A 22,959-nucleotide genomic window follows, 5' to 3' on the forward strand; every position below is an offset into this window, starting at 1 on the left:
AAATTAAGAGCATGCATTTTTCAAGGGGCCTGGAAGAGTCCACAGGTATACCCTGTTGTGAAATGGTGCGTAGTGCATTACCTGGCAGGGAATGGGGAGTGAGCAGGGGAGAGACTCTTACTGGTGCTGGTGTGAAACTGCAGGTTTGCAGGGAGTTTAGGTTCTCAGGGTGGGGCTGATGTCCGTCCCTCGAGAGCCAGGCTCCGGACTGGAGAACGTGGGGCTTCCTGGGACTTCTGTCTAATTAGGGCTGGCCTAAAGCACACTTGGAGAAATCAGATCCTGAATTCCAGATAGAGGAAAGACATTCTATTAACATCATCTGCTAAGGAAGAGAAATTAATCCGTGAACATTTGTAACCATGGAGTCTAGGGTTTGCTTTCTACTTGCCAAAGAAACCACATAGACCTAAAATGACAATAAGGCACTACCTAAGGCATTTGCGTTTGCTGGTGATAGGAGCATTACTATATTTGACTTTATTTAAATTGCTCATTTTCTGGGTCCTGCACTGTGGCAGAGGGTTAACACCCTGGCCTGAAGCACCGGCATCCCATATGGGTGCCGGTTCTAGTCCCAGCTGCTCCACTTCAGAGCCAGCTCTCTGCTATGCCTGGGAAAGCAATAGAAGATGGTCCAAGTCCTTGGGCCCCTGTACCCATGTGGGAGACCCATGAGAAGCTCCTTGCTCCTGGTTTCAGATCGGAGCAGCTCCGGCCGTTGCAGCCTTCTGGGGAGTGAACCAGCAGATGGAAGACCTCTCTCTCTCTCCCTCTGCCTCTCCTCTCTCTGTGTAACTCTGACTTTTGAATAAATAAATAAATCTTAAAAATAAATAAATAAAATAAATTGCGCATTTTCTGTATGAACTCCTGGAGACTAGGACTGAAGAATGTGAGAACATGTGATTGAGTGTGTAGCTGGGTTGGGTGTAAGGAGGTAAGTGCCCCTGTTTTCATCAACAGCTGGAATCCATCAAGCCCTCATCACAGCCATGAGAACATACTCAGTGGGGAAAAAACCCAGAGTAGGTTTGGAAGATCTCAGCTCTGGATTCTGACAGGCCTTTTGATGTCCCTGAGCTTCCATCCCTCCTCCTGTATAATCCAGTCTTTAATCTTATCTCATAGGATTATAGTTTAGATGAAATGCGATTGTGGAAGGAGAGGAGTTTCTGGAACTGTGAAATGTAGACAATTCTGATATGTCTCTTGCATTTATGTCAGCCCCAAGCAGCTCGCACAAAGGCAGCATAGCAGGGTTCAGGTGAGTGGGCGGCATGTCACACTGCTGAACCTGGCAAACACTGGGAAGGTTAAAGAAAAAGTTACTCATCACACTTGTTCATGGCAATAAGAAAAAGTTTATTCAGGGGGGCTAGGCCAGTGGGGTTTTGCAGTAGAGGATAAAATCAGGCCCAACTCTGAGTACAATAAGCAAAGGGGGATTTTTGAGAAAAGAACCGAGCCAGGCATCATGGATGAGATAATATTAAGAGGCGTGGGTTTTTTTTTGTTGTTGTTGTTTTGTTTTGTTTTGTTTTGTTTTTGCTAAAAGGATCTAACAGTGTTTTTGTTGAAAGCAGGCCAGGTGGGTAACAGAATACCTAGGGGTGGTCAGCCCAAGACTAGGGGATTTTGGGTAAAGGGACTCAGCAGGATTCATGTTAAACGTGGTGTGAACTGGGCAAGGACAGAATCCAAGCTCCATGAACTCCCCCCCCCCCAAGAAGAGATTACAGAGGAGCCTGGCAAGAGTAAGGTCAAGGGGCTGGCACTGTGGCTTAGAGGGTAATGCTACATAATGCCTGCTACTCCAGCATCCCACATTGGCAGCTGTTCCTGTCCTGGTTGCTCTACTTCCCATTCAGCTCCCTGCTAATGGCCTGGCTAAAGGAGTGAAAGATGGTCTAGGGTGTGTGGGCCCCTTCATCCATGTAGGAGACCTAGATGACGCTCCTGACTTCAGCCTGGTCCCACCCTGGCCATTGTGGTCATCTGGGAGTGAACTAGAGGATGGAATATTCTCCTTCCCTCTCTCTGTAACTCTTTCAAATAAATAAATAAATCTGCTAAAAAAAAAAAAAAAAGAGGGAGTGGCATGGTGGGTAATGCTGCTGCCTGCAGGGCTGGCATCCCATAAGGGTGCTGGTTTGAGTCCCAAATGTTACAGTTTCAATCTAGCTCTCTGCTATGGCCTGGGAAAGCTGTAGATGATGTCCTATGTCCTTGGGCCCCTGCATCCACATAGGAGAGCTGAAAGAAGCTCCTGGGTCCTGGCTTCAGATCAGCCCAGCTGCAGCCATTTCGGCCATTTGGGGAGTGAGCCAGCAGATAGATCCAAGACATGTCTCTCTGTCTCTCTGTCTCTCTGTCTCTCTCTCTCTTTGTGATCTGCCTTTCAAATAAATAAATAAATCTTAAAAAAATAGGTCAAGGAGAGTCTTTGTCAAGATCTTCTTGCCAACTTGGAAAATTGCCTTAAAATTGTACATTTCTGTGTTAAATGTACATAGAAGTTTTTCATTTATCATGTTTAGAATTTATTAAAGAGGTTTGTGACCAATATCTTAATTAAAAACAAATCCTGTGGCAGCAAGAAAAGTGAAAGTACTCTGATTAGTATTTATTCTAAATATTTTAGCCTTTAAAACAATGTCTTTTTTGCAACAAAGTTTCTAGTTAACTAGTGATTCATTTATATTGACTGATACAGTTTTGAATTTAGATATTGTTTGAATCTAGACTACCAGCAGTTAGATTATTTGAATAACTAAATAATATTTCACCAGTGTTGAAACTAAATCAGATGTGTGGGATTTTAATATTTTTCAGAGCTGAGAGGAAAAAAAAAAAAGCAGTCTTAATTACCATAGGAATTCTCACCTTCTCTTTTAAAACAAGTAAAAATAATATAAGTAAAACTGTGTGAGCTTGGAATCTCTTTTCTTCTGGCTAAGGAAATCTAGTTGAGGGTGGGGGAGGTGTTGTGGTGCAGTGGGTTAGGATGCCACTTGGAACCATGGCATCCCCTGTTGCAGTGCTGGTTCAGGGCTACTTTGCTTTTGATTAGCTTCCTACTAATATGCCTGAGAAGCAGAAAATGATGGTCCAAGTAGGTGGATCCCTGCCGCCCATGTGGGAGACCTCAGTGGAGTTCCAGATGCCTGACCCACATCTGAGACATGAACCAGTGGATAGAAGTTTTCTGTTTCTTTATCTTTTCCTCTGTCACTCTACCATTCAAATAAATAATATTTTTAAAAAGAAATCTAGCCACAAATATTTTATACTTTTAAAGAAATGTCCTTATTTAGAAGGTACATTTTTAAGTCAACTGTTGCTTTTGAAAAAGAACCTTTTGTATTGCTTTTTGTGTATGCAAATACGCATTTATTATAAACAGAGATACACACTTATCTGTATCCTTTATATCTCTAGACATTCTGCATTTTTTCAATAGGTTTATGGGCCTGAGGAAAAAAAATAGAGCAGTGTGAGGTTCTGCTCATAGACGCACAAAGGGACATCAAAATATTCGTGAAAAATGAAATGAAAAGAACAAGTTACTTTGATGCAAAAAATTTCGCTAAATTTTTCACAATACACATTTTCCACAGACTTTGTGAAGACCCCCGGTGAGTGTGGCAGGCAGGAAGGTGAGGCTCTGTGACACAGAGCCAGCAATCAGGACTGGGCCTGGATGCACAGGGCGCATCCCAGACACTCCCTGGAAGGAGGGAGCCACAGCTTCCTCCTGAGCCTTTCCAGCAGTCTGCACACAGAGGGAAATCTGATCAGGTACATGAGTCACCGCGCCCATAAAACGAAAGCAGAACAACTGCTCTGGCAGAGGCCTGGAGTGAGTTGCTGAATCCATTCCGTGTGGCTGGATATTCTCACCTCAAGTTGGGCCAGAGCCTGGACTAAGTGATTATTTGGAAGGAACCAATAAAGGTATCTTTTCCCTAAAAGGCAGAGTCTGCTGGACTCTTGAGAGGGTTTGAGACTTAACGGCCTGTCTAGCTACAGTTTTAAAATATAATTTCTCATGCAGAGTAAAATTATACTTAGGCAGTTCTGTGAAGGGAGAGTTTGCAAGTGGGTACTAAACAGTACACCCTGGAAGAAGAATAAGTATCCAAAGACTCTCTCAATATAGACAGCTGCAAAGATGTAGGAATTCAGAATGCTGCAAATCTAATAAAACAGGTTGTGAATTATTTCATGTTTCTAAGACTGTAAGCCCCTCCAGGAGATTAAGCGTGGGCCATCTCTAAGGATACTTCCAGCTTTAGCTTTGGTACATCGTGTTTAGCAGCAGTCAAGATTTTTATACTGAGTTCCAGCTCCATCTGACTCAAGGCCAGGCCTACCTGTTTTCTTGTCAGATGAGAAGGCACCAGGCAGGAGCTCTGGGCCACCCCACCACACTGATTCTAAACAGCCAAGTTGAGGCATTCGTCCTCAAAATAATCCCTTTAGTAAAATGCTGTAGTGTGGGCTGCTGGCTGCAAGGTAAATATGGCCACCAGATGGCAGGAGTGTGCTCTGGATGAACTGCCTGGTCGGGGACCTTCAGTTCTCCACTCACTAAACTCCCCACTAGATGACAGCAACATGGATATAATTGAAATGGTCATTAATGGATTACATCTAAAAAAAGAAGTCTAATCCTTCTGTTAAATCTGAGAGCACTTTTTAAAAAGTAAGTGTGGTTGGAACTTTTTTCTAGAAAACGTCATGTACCATGTGTTTTTAGGCTCCCACAAGCTTAATCTAATATGCAAACCAAAACAAAATAAAAGAGCAAATGCAAATTGACTGGAGTGGGGGTTGGGGGGGGGTGCCTTCCAAAGATTCTGGAGAAAATTATCCTTTGAAGCTCCATGATTGTTACTTAGGAATTTATGGAGCCAAGCATTTCTTACCTCAGGTTAGAAAAAAGGAGTGTTGAAGAAAATAATCATTATTTACTGGCCACCTGTTAGATGCCAAGGGGTGCCTTTAAAAACATCCGTTCACTGAATCTGGAGCCGAGTCTTCTGTGGAAATCCAGATGTGAACGCTAGTCTGGGTATGGCCGCCGCCTCTCTACCTGCCGTGATCTCAAGCTTACGATTTCTGTTTGAACCATTCTTACCCCATCCTGAAGGAGAAATTGGAGCTGCTTGCACAGTATGGTTTTGGGTGGAGAGAAGCACAGGATTCCTCTATTTGTGGCGCTCTCTCTCTCTCTCTTATGTAGATGTGTAACATGTGATGAGGAGCCATAATATAGTGTGCTGCTACGTTTATATTGGACGTTAAAGATAAAGATTAGTCTGGAAGCTGCAGCAAAGCAATGAAGCCATTTATGCTGAACCAGAAATGATAGCATCATAAGGATGAGTGGAAGAGGGCTCGAGAGTGCCAAGGAAGAGCTGGGCTTGGCTGGGCAGAAGAGAAGGGAAGTAACATGGTGGCTGGGCAGCAGGATGACCTAGGCAGTCAGCAGCTTTCACGTTCCTTTGATTGCCCCTACCTCTTTGCTTCAGCTGGCTTCACTTGTCCATGCGCCTGGACGGCCACACGGAACTCACACAGCATGAGTACTTTCCATGGCAGAGATCTGAACATGCCTTGGATCCCTTGGAGGCCACCACTGGGCAAGCAAGCCTTGAGGGCAGGGTGAAAGCAGGTGGTGCCTAAAAGACTGGGAGGCTGCCTGCCCTCAAGAGGTCCCCAAGACCTTCACTTCCGTGATTCCAGTCTCAATTGGACTCAAACCCATGGTAGAGGAAAGGTGGAATAAGAAGTGAGCAATGACGGCCGGCGCCGAGGCTCACTATGCTAATCCTCCGCCTAGCGGTGCTGGCACACCGGGTTCTAGTCCCGGTCAGGGCGCCGGATTCTGTCCCGGTTGCTCCTCTTCCAGTCCAGCTCTCTGCTGTGGCCTGGGAGGGCAGCGGAGGATGGCCCAAGTGCTTGGGCCCTACACCCACATGGGAGATCAGGAGAAGCACCAGGCTCCTGGCTTCGGATTGGCGCAGTGCGCTGGCCACAACGCGCCGGCCCTACCGGCCACTTGGGGGGTGAACCAACGGAAAAAGGCAGACCTTTCTCTCTGTCTCTCTCTGTCCACTCTGCCTGCCCCCCCCCCAAAAAAAAAAAACAAAAACAAAAAAAAACACCACACTCCTTTAAGAAGTAAGCAATAACGAAGATGACTATGACAACTTTGTGCACAATGATTTTATTGTCCAGTAAAGCAGCACTTTCATGTATTTAGTGTCAAGTAGCTTTAAGAGAAATACAACAAAATGATTAGGCAGTGTCAGAGGACCAAAGCTGACCTTAGGCTAATGGGGAGGAAGTCCTGTTTCGTATACAAGATAGCATTAGGATAGGGTATTTGAAGAAGAGGAGAGTCAGGTGAGGGCTTAGGGAAGGGGAGAATGGTGAGTTTATTCTCCCTGTGAAGGTGAACTGGGGCTGTCCGTTAGCCAGCCCAAATTAGTGACAACGGTTGCCGCTAACTAAGCAACCGCTTCTGAGAGGCCAGGCATTGTTCTTACCTGTGTTTCTACTTAGTTCTCAGGCCAGCCCTCTTTTCTGGCAGAATAACTTGCCCAGGGCTCACCAGCTAGCAAATGGTTAGTTAGGAGTCAAACCCTGTTGTTCTCTTAGCATCATTCCCTCTGCTTTTCTAGGGCCATGGCCAGGATTGTATACTCGCTGACTGCCACCAGGGGTCACACTAGCCAGTTTGAATGAATCAGTAAGTGCAATTGGATATAAATGTAATTAGATATGTAGGCCAGTCTAGGTTTAGTTCTAGTAAAATTGTGACACAACGGGTGACATTTTAAAGTATTACTTGGAAAATAAGAGAAGTTTGAATAGTCTCCCTCGGACACCCATTTTTTTTTTTCTGATATAAACAGAAATAAGGCAGATTAAAACAGAATGAATCCACATCATTGTCACCACAACCAGCTTTCCCCCTTTCTGCCTGGATATTGAACAGAAAACGGTCAGCTCATACTGTTCTAGTGACTGCAGAGATGGGCAGATGGGCAGAGGGACGTCTGGAGCATTTCACAGTCAAGGTGAATGTGGCTTGAGCATTAAGACCAAGCTGCTGCTGATTGTTTGTGCTGTTTTGTGCTCTACAAAAATGTTAAATTTAGGTTGTATATTGTGGCTTTTCTGGGGTTGCAGTCCCTGGAATTACCTCTTCTTTGAGGACAAAGCACTGGCTGGAATTTTTACAGAGATTACATAGATCACAGTAGAAACACCCACATATCACAGGCAACGTGCCCATCCCCAGGATGGTTACATTTAACTGCACACTCTGCGACACATTCACACTGAGTGAGCATGTTTGTCTGCAAACATTTAGATAGAAGCATTTTAGGACATTTAAAGTGGCTCTGTGGCAGTCTCCTTAGGCAAAGAAAGAGCTAATAGTCACTATGGTAACCAGAATGGAGGTAACCAGGAGTAATATCAGCCCCATATGGCACAGTTTTGATCTCTTGTCGTGTTTCTTCTTTTTTTTCAGTAAGGTGTCAAAACCTGGTGTGTACATGTCTCCCAACCAAAACCGAAGGTCATTAGGATTTTCCTAAAACAAAATGACATGGAGAATAAGATCGATCAGTAACCAATCAGTATTACAGACTGAGACCACAGTACAAGACACAGTCAGAGGGGCTTCAGGTCACTGCTTGGGCTGTCCTGGGTGAGGCTTCAGTGCCAGTCTCAACTAAGAGCCAGGGCTTCCCTAGCCCAAGGCTGCAGCCACAGACTCCTGGCTGATGGCTATCCCTGCAGTTCCAAGCTGTGGGTCTCTGTCAGCACCGACTAAAAGCTCTGCGTGGTTTCTTGCATTTCCCTCGCTGGAGGGTCAGAAACACAACTGCTTGTCTTCCCTACAGAAACCTTGGCACTCTTTGACCTCCTGAGGAAAAGATCCAGCTCCTCTTTTATGTTGTCTGTGTGGTCATCAGGGGCCTGCGCTTTGCAAGCTTAATGCAGCTGTTCTCCTCAAACAGCTTGCATATCAGAGACTATCTTCTGTGACATTCTGCTTGTAGCCCACCTTGGCGATCAAATACAGGTTCTCTTTTCTCTTTTTCTGAAACACACTCCTGGCAATTTAGAAAAATGGGAGAGGCTAAAGGCCCCTTTTATGTATAGAATCCATAAGTGATGTCAAGATTTAAGAAAATACATGGACTCTGGATGCTAATTATGAGCTATGGATAGGAGTGGTGCCATAGGAAGTTGAATTATCAAGGTATAGGAAGAAATTCTATTGAAAATAATGCCTTGACTTCAGCTTCACTCAGGAAGTTAGTGCTATAGAGCAGTGTCAAGAAGTCAGTGAATAGGCTTGGAGAATGGGTGATTTTAGTAAAATAATGCATCCATCATGTTTGTGTTTCAGTTTCCTAAGAAGTAACTCACATAACTGTCCAACTTCAAGAAAATTATTCCTTATTGATGATAATATTCAATTTCTTTAGTTTCAAATTCAAACCATTTCTATATTTTAAGATTTATTTGTCTATTGAACCAAAAGGCAGAATGACAGAGTCAGACACACACACACACACACACAGGGGTGGGGGGAGAGGGGAGCTTCTAGCTGATTAACTAACTGCCCAGGTGCCCAGAACAGCCACAGCTGGGCCAGACAGAAGCTGGGAGTCAAGAATTCCATCCAAGTTGCTCACATGGGTGCTGGGGCCCAAGTACTTGGACCATCATCTGCTGCCTTCCCAGGTGCATTAGCAGGGAGCTGGATTGGAAGATGAGCAGCCAGGACTCAAATTGTCACGGTTATAAGGGATACCAGCATCAATGCAGCAGCTGAAACTGCTGACCCTTCTTACAGTTTCTTTTAGTCATTTCTTTTTAGCCTTTTTTTCCCACTATTCTATTACTTAAACTATAGCTCCAGCAAAATTGGACTATTTATTGTATTGATGAATTCCTTGTGTCTACCTTTGCTTTTGGCACTCTGGAAACAGGTGCCCCCGCCCCAAGAGTCTGTCCTCTGATGAAACTGTATCTTTTGGAAATGCACACATTCTTCAGATTCTTATGTTAACTTTTCATGACAAATTTTTGTATTCAGATGGTTTTTCCCCCCTTCTGAATCTGCACAGCTTAACAGCAGGAACAATATTATTCCTTTCTGCAGCTAGCTTCTCAGGCACATGAACAACAAAGAGAAGGGAAGAGAACCTGGGCTAAGATCAAAATATTGTGAAATAAATCAATACATTTTTTTCCCTAATAGTAGATTTCTTAGAAGTCCTGAGAAACACAAGACTGGAGGGTGGGGATGGGTAGTGTGGGTTAGAGCAAAGAAAAGAAAGGAAATAAAAGAAAAGGGAAAGGGAAATAAGGAAAAGAAAAGAAACAATATGGGCCAGTTCTGTGGCACAGTGGGTTAAACTGCCACCTGCAGTGCGAGCATCCCATATGGGTGCCAGTTCCAGTTCCTATCTAGCTCCCTGCTAATGCACCTTTGAAAGCAACGAAGGTTGGTCCAAGTGCTTGGGCCCCTGCACCCACCTGGGAGACCCAGAAGAAGCTCCTGGCTCCTGGCTTCAGCCTGGCCCAGCCCTGGCCTTTGTGGCAATTTGGGGATTGAACAAGCAGACAGAAGATCTCTGACTCTCCTTCTCTCTCTATGTAATTCTGCCTTTCAAATAAATTAAATCTTTTTTAAAAAAGATAAAAGAGAAAAAAGAAACAGGATAATTGTTGCTGTGTGGAGCAGCTGTTCTGGAAACTTCTGTGCAAAGATCTTTATTGAGGGGGGAAGACATGAATTCTAATAGGAGATTAAGAAACTTCAAAGATTCTGCACAATAAGGTATTTTAAGGAATACATGTGTGAGATTTTGAAAAATGAGTAGGATTTAGGAGGACATAATACTGTAGCCTTCAAAAGAAAAAAGTCCTCAGGTGCTTAAGTTATGTAGCATAGACGAGATACACATTTTTAGATGAAAGTTGCTTAGAAAGTGTGAGGTCTTCCTGGTGCAGGCAGGTAGAGGCAAGCCAAGGTTAGGCAGGAATCCAGGCCATTCAGAAAACAGGGCCACCCTCTGTGGTTCAGGTATTTCTAGGTTCCTGATGGGTGACATCAGAGGTTGGGGGGAAAGAAAGGAAACTTAAGTTGGGTTTAAGCTGGGTGAATGAGTTCATTGCATACTTTTCCTGTGTTGAAATGTTTTTGTTTTGTTTTGTTACTGAGACAAAGGAAAAGGACCAGAATGTAAATCTGTAACCTTAAATCATTGAGTGGGCTTGAAGTAAAATAATCTCAGATGAGAGCTTCTTTGCGTCATGCCTAAGATAGCTCAGATAATAAATATGTTTGTAAAAATGTAGAATAGAGAATCATCCCTAAAGTGTTCATGTACATAAATGGTCACAAACCAGAGACAATCATATGTAATCTTGAAAATTAGTTTTCAAAAGACTTTTATCCCTGGAAAACTCTTGCTCTGTTCTGTATCATTTTTTTTTTCTGCCTGTACTATACAGTTGACAGTAACTGCTAAACCTGTGAAACTGCAAACGAATCAACATAGATTCTGAGTAGGGGGGAGAAGAGAAAGCCGGGGCCCAAATGATTTGAGAGCTGGAAAGTCTGTGCCTGAGGGAGAGTGTCTGTCGTCTTAATGCCCCTTTTCAGGTTGCTTAACTGATCTCCACCATCTGGACTAAGGTCATTGTTCATCTATGTACCTTCAAATGTCCAGAGAGATTTGAATGTACAGAATGTTTGTCATATTCCTCAATGGTCCATGAAGGATTCTTTTTCCTGTCTTCCATGGCTTCCTCCAAACTTAGGTCATTGTAGAGTGGGTTGTTCTTCATAATTGATGTCATGGATGGGGGCGGGCTGTCAGCAATGACAAGGTCCTCCCTACTGGACCCTTTAATTCGTTGAGCAACAATATTCTTCTTTTCTCTCTGTTAGGAGACAAAGAGACAAGTCTTCTCTTATCAGTGGGCCTTTGCATGGTAGAAACCACAATGTGATAACTGTACCTGAAAAGTTTGCTGATTGGGCCTAGAGATCCAACATTAGGACAGTGAATGAATACATAATGCTAGGATCTAGTTGTACCTCAAGTCCTACCATTAATTGAATACTTTTTTTTTTGCCTGTGATCTTGTTCATCTTTAAGAATCATTTATTTACACACTTTTATAATTATAGAAAATGAACACTTTATTAATTCATATAGTAGAATTCTGAACAAAGCCAGTATTTGCCATCTTACATACATTGATTTTACTTTGTTGACACATTCTGTGAACAATAAAAATAATATTTCATATTTCTGCATAAAATAATATTTAATATTACTGCATTAACCTGGCAAAGTCAAGATTAAAAGGTATTTCATAGGTAGCCTTGGCTCTGACAAATACTCCTTGGGCTTTTATTTCAGACAGCTTCGAAGGGACAGTCTAACTAGTATTGCATTTCTTGATAGCATATGGCTCAAATACTGATTTCAAGTTTTTGAAAACTTTTGTATTGGAGCATAATGTACAGATAGAGAAGTCACATATGGCAAATGTATAGCTCAGTAAATTTTCACACACCAAATAAACCCATGATTCAACACCCAGACCCAGAAACAGAACATTTCCTAGCGTGCCCAGCTGCTTTTCAGCCCTAGGATAACCAGCATCTCAAATTCTAATATAGGGGTCAGTTTGGACTCACTTTGCCTTTTATAAAAATGGAATCATATACACTAAGTTTCCATAATCCCTCCTCTTTAGGACTACAAAGTTATCATTAAGTTAGGAACTTTCTAAATTACAATTGTTTTCATTGGAAAAAAAATTGGAGATGACATAAAGGTTGTTGATAAATGTCTTATTTATCATGGGGCATCAAGGGAGAGGAATTCCACATAAATTAATGTTCAGAGAACCTAGGTTTAAACCTTAAAAATTGGTCATCTGTTTTCTTAATTTATAGCAATTTTTCTATGTGTGTGTCACATATTTCAGTCTTCCTAGAGAAGATTCAATAGGAATCTTCTGAGCCATGTTTATGTTTACATTGATATCCCCAATACCTAGTGGGGTATATGAGGGTACCTCAAAAGGTTCATGGAATACCACAAAACCTTTTTAATTGATTTTTAAATGAAATTCTATCAAATAAATTATATTAAATATATACATATATATTTACATAAGCTGAAGTTGTAAGCCTATATTACATGTCTTTCTATAATGGCTGGTAGTAAAAAAAAAAATCATTTAGATAAAGCCATTCACATTCTGTTTGGTGTTGGGTTTCTCTAACTTCTTATTTCATGCATTTTTCACATATTTAGAGATTGACTTGGATGTCCTCCGACTTTGATAGGCTCTTTGGTCTGCCCAAAGTCAATTTATATTCCATAACACTGAAGTTCACAGTAAAATAATAAATCTTCTTCACTCACCATCTATCTTAAAGATAAATGGCTTCCTAAGTAATGTTTTTGAGTTGAGCAGAAACAATTTGATAAGAAATTTAGATTCTTTGAGCTTCACATAATTCTGACTCAGTTTTTTTCCCTCAAGCCTAGACATCTTTGATCATCCTGGAAGAGGGATAATTCTTCTGACATTGACAAATCGGCTTTGTCAGGTTATTTGCCTGCTAGACCGTTGAGTTTCTGAAAGAAGAATGCCCTACAAATGAGGAAAATACTCTTTTGTGGGGGTGGGGAGTCAAGGCAATAATTACATAGTCTATTACAATTTATATAGGTTTCAAAATGTATATATAAATAATAGCCAGGTAATCACAGATATATTCTAAGAGACCACTCAAGCACAAGCTCTTCTTTCTAGATTATATTCTTGAAAGTTTTGAGGATTGTCCTAGGACGTGATGTCATTTATTTTTGCATTGCCTGTTAATTGTATGTCTGAATGGTGTGACAAGGAAAACAAAATAGCATTGCTTTATTAAGAATTTGATAGTAAGATAAAAGTACAGATTATGGCTGAAGTTCATTTGTGTTTTGATAAATATTTCCCAATAGTTTTAGAAGAAAATGAAGTATGTATCCAACTCTAGCCTTCCACTGTACTCCACATTTAGATAGAACACTTTTATCAGATAATTCCCTTATTTTAATCATATTGACTCTAAATTAATTACATTGGAACAGTTAGAAAGTGACACTTCAAAGTGTACTTGGACTTGTCTGTATTAACCATTACTTTGTTCATTCATTCTTTATATACTTTAATCGTTATATTCTTTATGGGCAAGAAAACTAGCATTTAATGAATATTGCAAGATAGAAGACATAGCTGAACAAACGAAAAGAATGAACAGTTAACAGGCCATTAAGGAAAGGACCTCTGCCACAGGAAGAAGAAAATCCGTAGCAGAAAGGAAGATTAATATTTAAAAATTACTGCTGTGGAGAAAATAACAGAAAGAAAATTGATAAGTGCGTGTGTAAATGCAAACAGACAATGATTTCATGGTAAAATAGAAGTAGTAATAAGAGCAATCACTCATTTGTGAGTTTTAAAATAAGAGAAACTAAACCACAGGCAATAATTTTGGCATGGATATTTTTGATTATGGAATTTTTAAAAATCATTCTGATGAGGAAATAGTGATGTTACTGAAAACAGAGAAGGAATATCTAACTTCTAAATCAGTAGAGCAATAGGGAAAAGGATAAAGCAGAGTTGATCAATCTTTAAAAAGCCTTGAAAAATGAAATTAAATAATAAATGGGTAACTATCTTGTGAAAGCAAAAAGAAAGTGTTATAAATCATCACATTAAATGGACTAAACTCCCTATGTGAATAACAGATTGTCAGAGCACATTTTTCTTTTTGTATTTATATGTTTTTAAAAGTTTATTTATTTGAAAGAGTAAAATAGAGATAGGGAGGAACAGAGAGAGAAAAAGGTCTTCCACTGGTTCGTTCCCCAAATGACCTCCATGACTGGGTCTGGGCCAGAATCAAGCCAGTAGCCTGAGACTCCGTCCAGGTCTCCCATGTGGGTGACAGGGGCCCAGGTACTCAGACCATCATCTGCTGCTTTCCTGGGTACATTAGGGAGCTGAATCAGAAGTGGAGTAGCCTGGACACAGCCTGGCACTCCAGTATGATATGCCAGCATCACACGCAGCAGCTTAATTTACTGTACCATAGTGCCAGGCCAGATCAGCTTTTTAAAATTAAGTTATATAATATCTACAAAAGAAATACCCAAAATAATAAGAACTTAGAAAGCATGAGAGTAAAAGAATGGAGAAAAAAAACATACGAAGGGAAAATAAACAATGAGATCTGGGTATTGTGGTAATCTCTAAATTCTCATCATTGTGGTGCCTTTCCCAGTCTGGGGTTAGATGTTTTACAGCCAATGATGTGCAGACAAAAGCAACAGAAACTGCTTCTACGACTGGCTCCTGACATCTTCCACCAGGCTTTGGCTCATTTTTCCCCACTGGCTTTGATGTTGACACTGAAAGCAATGGTTCTGAGGTGGTGGAGGTGTGAGAGAACTGGAAGCACAGGATCACCACTGGGAAAAGAACAGCCTCGCAGGTCCATCTTCTCTTTCTCAGATTTTTCGTATACAAGATTTTTTTTTATTTTTTTTACTGATATTCTGTGGGATATTTAGCAAGCTAGTGTAGCTAGCTCATCCTTACTAATACAGAAAGCGGTATCTTGAAACTGCAAATATGTGGCGTTGTATTGACAGTAAAGAAATGGATGGGTCTGAAACGATGTCCAAAGCTGGGATGGTAATTATTCATATTATATAGTGCAGAATGGTGGTCTAAGTGCCACTTGTGATGATCTGAGAGGTAATCACCTGTCACATTATAATAGATATTTATAAGTAATCAGGCCGTTTATACTAATAATGATATTATAAGAGTGAGATCATTAGTATAATTCAAGAAGGGAATAACGTCAGAGAAATAACTTAGCAGTTTTCAAGAAGAAAGGAAAGAGTTGAGGAAAAGTTTAGAAATTTGATGCCTTCTAGGGTTAAAAAGCCGAGTGTAGACCCTGAACAGTGAATGTAAAATTGCTTTTTTAAAAAACAGAATTTTGGACAAAAGAGCACAGTAAAATCCCTCAGCTGAATGGAGTGACTCAAGACAAAGATCATGTTGATGGTATGGTTACTTAAGCATTTTAGATAGTGTCCAGGGGATTGACATTAAGTCAAAGGAGAGAGAAATGTAGGCAGAAAAGTAAAGCACTACAAACAATTTGAGAGCTTTGTCTTCAAAAGAGCCTCCAGTGTATTCATTGACATAAAATGGACTTGAACTAAATAGCTATGAATACATTAAAACTCACTTTAATAAGTTTTGTAGGAAATGTACCACCAAAGACACCATAAGATCAGACCTAAAAACTTTTGAGTGTTCAAAAACTAAACAAAAATAACCCCAGACCTCCAAATATCCGTACGTAGGAGCAAACATGGAAACCTGCACAGCAATGAATGATAACCCATTTCTGATGTGGCAAATGAATGCTGAGCTAGGGTCTGTCTCCTAGAGACTGGAATCAAGGACCAGGGAGGACAGTGCCTCAAGAAGGCCTCCTGGAAGCAGACTCCAGAACTAATCAGTCTTCCCACCTTCAATGAAGGAGTTCTACACAAGGTATTCCCAGCAGGAGCTCACAATTACTTTGGAGTAGTGGCTGTTGTGTCTCTCATTTTTCCCATTCAGAAAAGAGGAATTTACCGTGCCAGTCCTATTTCTATTCTTATGAATATTTGAAATATTAATTTGTTTTATCTGTTGGAAAGGCAAGGGGTTTGGGGAGAGGGGAGAGAGAAAGCTCCTGCCATCTACTAGTTCACTCTGCAAATTCCCAGGAGCTAAAAACTCAATCTAGCTCTCCCACATGGGCAGCAGGGGTTGAACTACTTGAGCTATTACTTGCTGTTCCTCAGGGTACACATTAACAAGAAATTGGAATGGAGAATGGATCTGGGTTGTGGGGTCTTGACTGCCAATCTAGACACCTTACCCAGTGAAGTTCATAGGATGATATGGGGAGGAGTGTCTGCTAAACATAGTGACTAGTTGTTGACCTTGGGATGTGTACTTCTGCAGAGAAAGTGAACATATTTTATGTATGGGAAGATGACTTATGATATATATATATATGTGTGTGTGTGTGTGTATACACTATATACACATACATTAAAGATAATATACATGAAATATTTATAAATCATTATGTTTAAATATATACAGAATAAGTTAACAGAATAAGCCTGTATTGGAGCCTGATTAGATCCTTAGTAAGCCCATTTCTCATGGGCACAATTATGATTAATGGAACTCATGTTTGGCCACTGAAATATATGGTTAGATTTTTTACGTACTCTCTCCCTTTCCTATCTAAAGGTCTGTGGAGATTCTAACAGTGTAAAGACTCAAGTAAGAAGGACTTGAACTACAGTTAAAAGTAATCTCCTAAGGCATCTATACCAACCACATCAGACCTTTAGTGAATGAGAGATAGATTTATCATGTTGAATCACTAAGAATTTTAGTATATTTGTTTCCATAGCATGTTTCAGCCTGGCTTATCGGTTAGAAAAACCTATCTGTATATCAGAAAGAATAGACTTAAGGTAAACCTTTTGTTACACATAAAGATTGCCAGAAAACAGTCTTAGCAACTTAAAAAATTTTATATACAATTGGATGTTTTCCTAGGTAAAATAACTTACCAGCTTAATTTTAAAAATAGGAAATGTTAATACACCTATGATAATTCAACTAATTTAATAACTACTTTAATATCTATCATTACATATCTGCCACCAGCTATACACACACACACACATTTAAAAACATCATGGTAAAGTTTTGCAGTCAAGCTCCACTATTCTCAAATCAAGTAACTTCTTCCTCAGTTGAATTCTTCAGGAAAATGGGAAAATAAGGAAACTCAAGTAATTTAATGGAGTTGGTATAAATATTAGATGAAAAAATTAAATAATATAAAATAAAATAAAAATTGTAAACAAGTTCATCTTACAAACATAATTGCAAAAATCTGCAAGAAAGTATTACTAAGCAGAATCCTACGTCCTACAACATATATAATTTATACATATCGTGATAAAACAGATTGACATCAGAGAATGATGTTTCATCAGGGAAATGGTTGAATATTAAAATGTTAATGAAGTCAGCGACATCAGCGGGAAAAAACAGAATTTTGCAATAATTCAGAAAAAGATTTTGAAGATATTTATACATATTTAAAGCCAATTCTCTTTACAAACTAGAATTAGGAGGGTATTTTCTTAAGTTAATTAAAACAGGTTAGGCCAAAAACCTGTGGAACACAGTTTACTCAATGGTGAAAGATTACAAGCATTTATTTTCATTTTAGAACTAATACCAAGATGCCAGTAATCACAATATCCATATAATATTGCGGTAGAAGCTCAAAGCAATGCAGTAAGAATAGAAAATAAATAGTAGTGATAAGTTTGTAAACAATGAAAGAAAATTGCGCATGACATGATTATCTAGGGATATTCACAGATGAGGTAATCGATTTTTTAAAACTTGGAATTAAAATCAATATATAATAATTAATAGTTTACATGAGTAATACTCCATTTTATAAGGTGATTTAAAATGTTCTGTTCTCATGAGCAATAATATGGTAAGCACTTTCATATAAACCTAATGAACTACATGCAAAACTTGGAAAATTTTAAGATATAATTAAAGGCTATGTAAATAAATAAGTAAATATAAATATATATCATGTTCATAGATTGGGAGAATCAAGGTAATAAGATTTCTGTTTTGTCCATGTTGCTCTATACATAGTGAAATCCTTATTATCACAGTGCAAACAAGGTGTTCTGCATGGATTTCATAGATAAACTTTGTGAAAGTGAACTCCCCACTGACTATAGTAATTCTGTTTTCCAAATTGCCAGGATGATTATCTTTAGAAATCACAGGTTTGATCATGTGACTCTGTTTCTTTAAAGCTTTTCATTGATCCCTCAAATTTATAGGATAAAATTCAAAATTAGACAAAGTCCATAGATTCTCAAGGTATGACCAAAGTCTGTTTTAATCCTCTCCTTACATGTAACTTGGGCTGTGGAGTTTTGCACGTGGTATTGTAACATACCAGATGTCTTTAATGCAGGCTTTAGTGCCAGAGCATTTGGATCTTGTCTGAGAGCAGTATGGAAGCATAATTTTGGGGTTGTTTCTGGGAGCATTCCACTCAAGGCAAATTCTCTGAACCTCCTGCAGACTTTTGTGAACCACATAAATTTAAGACAACTTGATAAGTCATATTCTGATATTCACAGTTAAAACCCTGAGAAATGATGATGCTTTCTGATCTATTTTGTAGATAATAATAATTCAAACACCTGCAAAGTCCCATCACATTTCCTGAATATAAGCTAAGTATAGGATACTATTATATATGCAGCACTGTTCTTTTCAAGAGTAAACAAAAGATTGGGAATAGAGACATTAGAATATAAGGAGAAAAGAGCACTGGACTGAAAAATACTGAAGAATGGTCATTGGGAAATGAATCCATTAATTGGAAGTCATTGATTAGAAATCAAGATAAGAAAATTGTCTCATGCTGGCTTTTTGGTTCAGCTCATGTGTTCAGTTTGGAATGCTCTTGAGATTAACGACTAATATGATAGGAGCTCAGGAAAGATATAAAAATAAATATATTAGTCTAAGAGATTCTGAAATCCAAAAAATTCAGAAGTCTGATCAGGAGACCACAATACCTGTACAAACAATATTTTATCACTTATTTTTTTTAAATTAGCTTTTCCTTTTCTTCCCTCATTGTACACAGGGGTTTGCAGAAATATTTGTAATATAATAGTAAATGCCTTCATCAGATACATGCCCCAAATCATTTTAATAACCAGAAAAATTAGAATTTTGAGAATGTTAATTCATTGCAGTGACATGAAATTTATTGTGAAGCTTCTCATGAGTTTCTTCTCTAGTGAAATTAAGGAGTTTATATATAGTGAAATCAAGTATCTGCATATGTGGAAATTGAAATTGTCCCTGGTTCCTGACTTGCCTGAGAACGTTAGCACTCTCATTTCTTGATTGTATGGCATTGCCTTAGTTCATGGAAACAAGAGCTAAGGCAACTGAATTTTTAAATTAGATTATCTTTCTTTCAAGATTTATTTGAAAGAGAAAGAGAGAGAAGGAGAATCTTCCATCTGCTGGTTCACTCTCCAGATGGCTTCAATGGCCGGGACTGTGCCAGGCCAAAGCCAAGAGCCAGGAGCTTCATCTGGGTCTCTACATGGGTACTGTGGCCCAAGGATTTGGGCCATCCTCTGCTGACCTCCTGGTTGCTTAATCAGGGAGCTGGATTGCAAGTGGAGCAGCTGGGATTCGAACCAGTGCTCATATGGGATGCTGGCACTGTAGGCAGTGGCTTAACCAGTTATGCCCCAACACCAGCCCCAATCATTTATTTTAAAATTATATATATACATTATATATATTATATATATATATATATATACACATAAGAATTCATCTTGATATCTGGCATAAAGCAGTTGTCTGTTTTAACTGTTAGCAACTTGAAAGTAATGTTTCTTTGTAGGCTAAGTCCTTTGATGTTTCATTAATAGTCTGCATCTCAAATATCGTGCACATGGGTAGTAAATTCTTTTGAAATTGGAACATGTCGATCTTTGGTACTGGAGTTGACCTGTTTCCTTCATGTGGAACTCTACAGTTTAAAGATCTGTTGAATGTTGTCCTGACCTGAATGAAATACAAGTTTTTAAAAGGCAGATTTTCCTATAGGCTACCAAAGGATCAGCCAACACAACTCTGAATTTTGTGTGGATTTATGTGAGTATCAAATCTAATTCTTGGGTTGGCCACACAACTTGACAAGTGTATTGAGTATATTACCCCACTTGCAACACACACACACACACACATAAACTCCCTTCCATTCATAATATTTGTAAAATAATGGGGGTGGTACTATCTGTTGTTTCCTAAATTTTAATAGAAGGAGAATAGAAACACATGTTGGACTATTGGTTAAAAATAATAATGCATATGCACGTAACTTCCATTCGTGCTTCTTGTACTTTTTCCTCTCAATTGCTTTCACCTCATGTTTTATTTTCTCTTACTTCTAAGGAAATATGTAAACTGAATATCCCCCGAATTTTGCAAGTGAAAATAATGAGATGTGGACTGACTAAAGCCCATGGTAGATATCTTTAAAACTGACTTATTGTGGATTTGAGGCCATGACCAAGTTTCCAACTCTTTATTATGTATTTTCCCCACTGGCTTAAAGGCTACCCTGAACAGTGAGGGTTATAAATTAAGAACTGTTAATTGGGTGGCTGCCACGTCATATGTGCTTCAATATACCTGGAATAGTCAATGACTTCCATGTATCACTACAACTATTTAAGATATTCACATGCCCATTTCTTTGTTTTTCTATTCAATGAATATATTAATCCTGGATTTGAAGATCCACCCAAGAGAGAATTTTGAATTGATGTATTACAAAGTGAAATAGTGAGTATAACTGTTACTCATAGTTTGTGTCAGGTCTACCCAATTACCTGAACTTGTACTTAATTTACTGCCACTGTGTGTTTTATTTCACTCATAAATTGGCCTTCATTAAGTTACTCAACATTTCTTTCTAGGGCAACAAATAATTAAATCAAAGTTATTTGCAGTTTAAAATCAGTAATAACATAGATTCAAAATCCTGAGAACAGAAGTTTACAGGCTTTGTTTTCCATTCAGTAACTATTTCACCTCAATGGGGCCTATAGGAAAATCTGCCTTTTAAAAACTTGTGTTTCATTCAGGTTTAGGGACAACATTCAACAGATCTTTAAACTGTAGAGTTCCACATGAAGGAAACAGGTCAACTCCAGTCCCAAACAAAAGATTTTAGATCGACATGTTCCAATCTCAAAAGAATTTATTGGACATGTTTTCTTAGACTGAAGTTCATAGCATAGGAGGGCCAAGGTTTTCTGAACTGAGTTTTTAATAATTTTGTTCTATGATATAAGCAAAAGGGAGGAGAAAAGAGAATTTTCATTTCATTTAAAACTAAAGAAAATGCGAGGAACTCCCCCCACCAAATGGGAAAATATGGAAGGGCAGAAGGGTTTTAGGATTACAAAGGAATGGATACAATATTCAAAAAAATCTAGTTGTCATAATAGGCTGTCTTACAATGGAAATAAATTAAAAGCCTTATAGGTGGAGGAAACACTTACATAATCATTTGAGTGTACTTGATTTTGAATGATCTCATGATAAAGGTCCCAAGGAGCCCACAAACACACCACAAAGGAGTCACTTTACACCAAGATTCATGAGTAGCGACTGTTCTTAAAAGAAAACAAATTTCTGCTCAGGGAATTTGAACCACTCCAAAGGACTTAATGGCTTGCAGGGGTTTGTAGGTCAGTCACATCTGTTCTGAAATGGAATGCTCCTTCCTGTCTCTAAACCGACTAACCCTTAACCCCATTAGCCTTCGCATCTTAAAACGAAGATTATTCCTACTTCATTAGCTGTGCAACAGTCAGTGCCTTTATGTTTATTGCAGCACCTGGAACTCATCACAGTTTTATTCTTCTCTTTTGGTCCACAAAAAGAGGGAAGATGTACAAGAAGAGCAAGAAAAATAAAATCTGCGTTAGGTTGGAAGGTTTGATCCGGATGCTCTGTCTGCATGGACACCTGTGGAAAGCAGGGCCAGCGCCTTTCCAAGATGGATGTATTTTTTTTTTTCAAGCTTTAGGTTTCCATTGTTCTGCTGTCTGAGTCTTCTCTGTAGACAAAGAAAGGGAGCTAATCTAAGTAAGGCAGAAGCAAGCATCCAGCTGTCTGGATAACTGGTTACACGCACAATGTAAGCTTCCCATGCTTTTCATTTAGACCGGACCAAAAGATATGTTTTTCCACTTCCTTTATAAAGCCTTATTTGCAGATATAACATTTAGTCTGAAAAATTATGAAGGAACGGAATAAACTGAGGGCCACATGAAATCTAAAATGAAGGCAGGCAAGGAAGCTTGCAGACAGGCAGGGGAATGCAGGCGTGGGAGAACTCGCATATTTTATGAAGAGATCAGGGGAAGGTATTTTGGAGACCAGTCCCCCTGTCCTCAGTTCCTTACAGCCTTCTTTTTCAGACACACACAAATGAAATGGTGGGCAGTGAGAAAGAAGAAAGCCCCCACCCCCACATTTCTGTGACCACAGACCTTACCTGTGAGTAGACAAGGTTTTGCCAGTGTTGTGCAGCTGGATAATTTCCACTCGGAAATCTCGCGAGGCTGGCCTGCAGAAGAGCTGAGCTCCTCGTTAACGACTTCACGTCAAGCTGCAGGAATTTGTCAGGATGGTTGTTATTGGGCAAAACAGAGAGATCCATGTCTTCCTTCATCTACAGCGGGAAACAAAGGCAGGCGAAGCTGCCCCTGTCAGAGTCCTCCATTATTAACGAGCCTGAGGATGCTCCGACTGCCATCTGAAACCAGGTCTCAGCTGCACTCAGAAGCCACTCTGGAAATGACACATCAATGCACAGGAACAAAGCAGCAAAGCAGAACACTGCCCTACCACACACACTCACACACACACACTCACTGAGGGAGCTTGAATGGACACATGGGCCGCATTCATTAAAATTAATTGGATGACAAAATTAGGTATGTGTAACACTTAATGTCTCTCCATTCAGAGTCAGAAATAACAGCTCAAGGGGAGCTATTTTTTGGATAAAGGCCGCCAGAATCTCAGTGTTCCAATCCGTAATTGAAGCACAGGAAGCAGTCACCTGTAGGGAGGCATTTCTTTGAA

At 39.6% G+C, this 22,959-nt stretch overlaps 1 protein-coding gene across 1 annotated transcript; it reads right to left on the reverse strand.

Moving 5' to 3' along the window:
• Window positions 1-7,432: 7,432 nt before the first annotated feature.
• On the reverse strand, window positions 7,433-22,543 carry MINAR2 (membrane integral NOTCH2 associated receptor 2). The gene is made up of 3 exons (XM_062189791.1): window positions 22,367-22,543; window positions 10,759-10,986; window positions 7,433-7,612 (listed from the first exon to the last, which is right to left on the reverse strand). The coding sequence occupies exons 1-3, from the start codon at window positions 22,541-22,543 to the stop codon at window positions 7,433-7,435; spliced, it is 585 nt and encodes a 194-aa protein (XP_062045775.1).
• Between the last annotated feature and the right edge of the window lie 416 nt (window positions 22,544-22,959).

Source organism: Lepus europaeus, chromosome 4 (assembly GCF_033115175.1).
Source record: "Lepus europaeus isolate LE1 chromosome 4, mLepTim1.pri, whole genome shotgun sequence".
NCBI lineage: Eukaryota > Metazoa > Chordata > Mammalia > Lagomorpha > Leporidae > Lepus > Lepus europaeus.

What these genes read in the sequence shown, in the direction of transcription:
- MINAR2 (XM_062189791.1), bottom strand. Translation starts at nt 22,543, where the DNA reads ATGAAGGAAGACATGGATCTCTCTGTTTTGCCCAATAACAACCATCCT. An exon ending in AAAACCTTGTCTACTCACAG is followed by an intron (nt 10,987 to 22,366) that starts GTAAGGTCTGTG and finishes GTCTCCTAACAG; the next exon opens with AGAGAAAAGAAGAATATTGT. An exon ending in ATCTCTCTGGACATTTGAAG is followed by an intron (nt 7,613 to 10,758) that starts GTACATAGATGA and finishes ATTTTGTTTTAG; the next exon opens with GAAAATCCTAATGACCTTCG.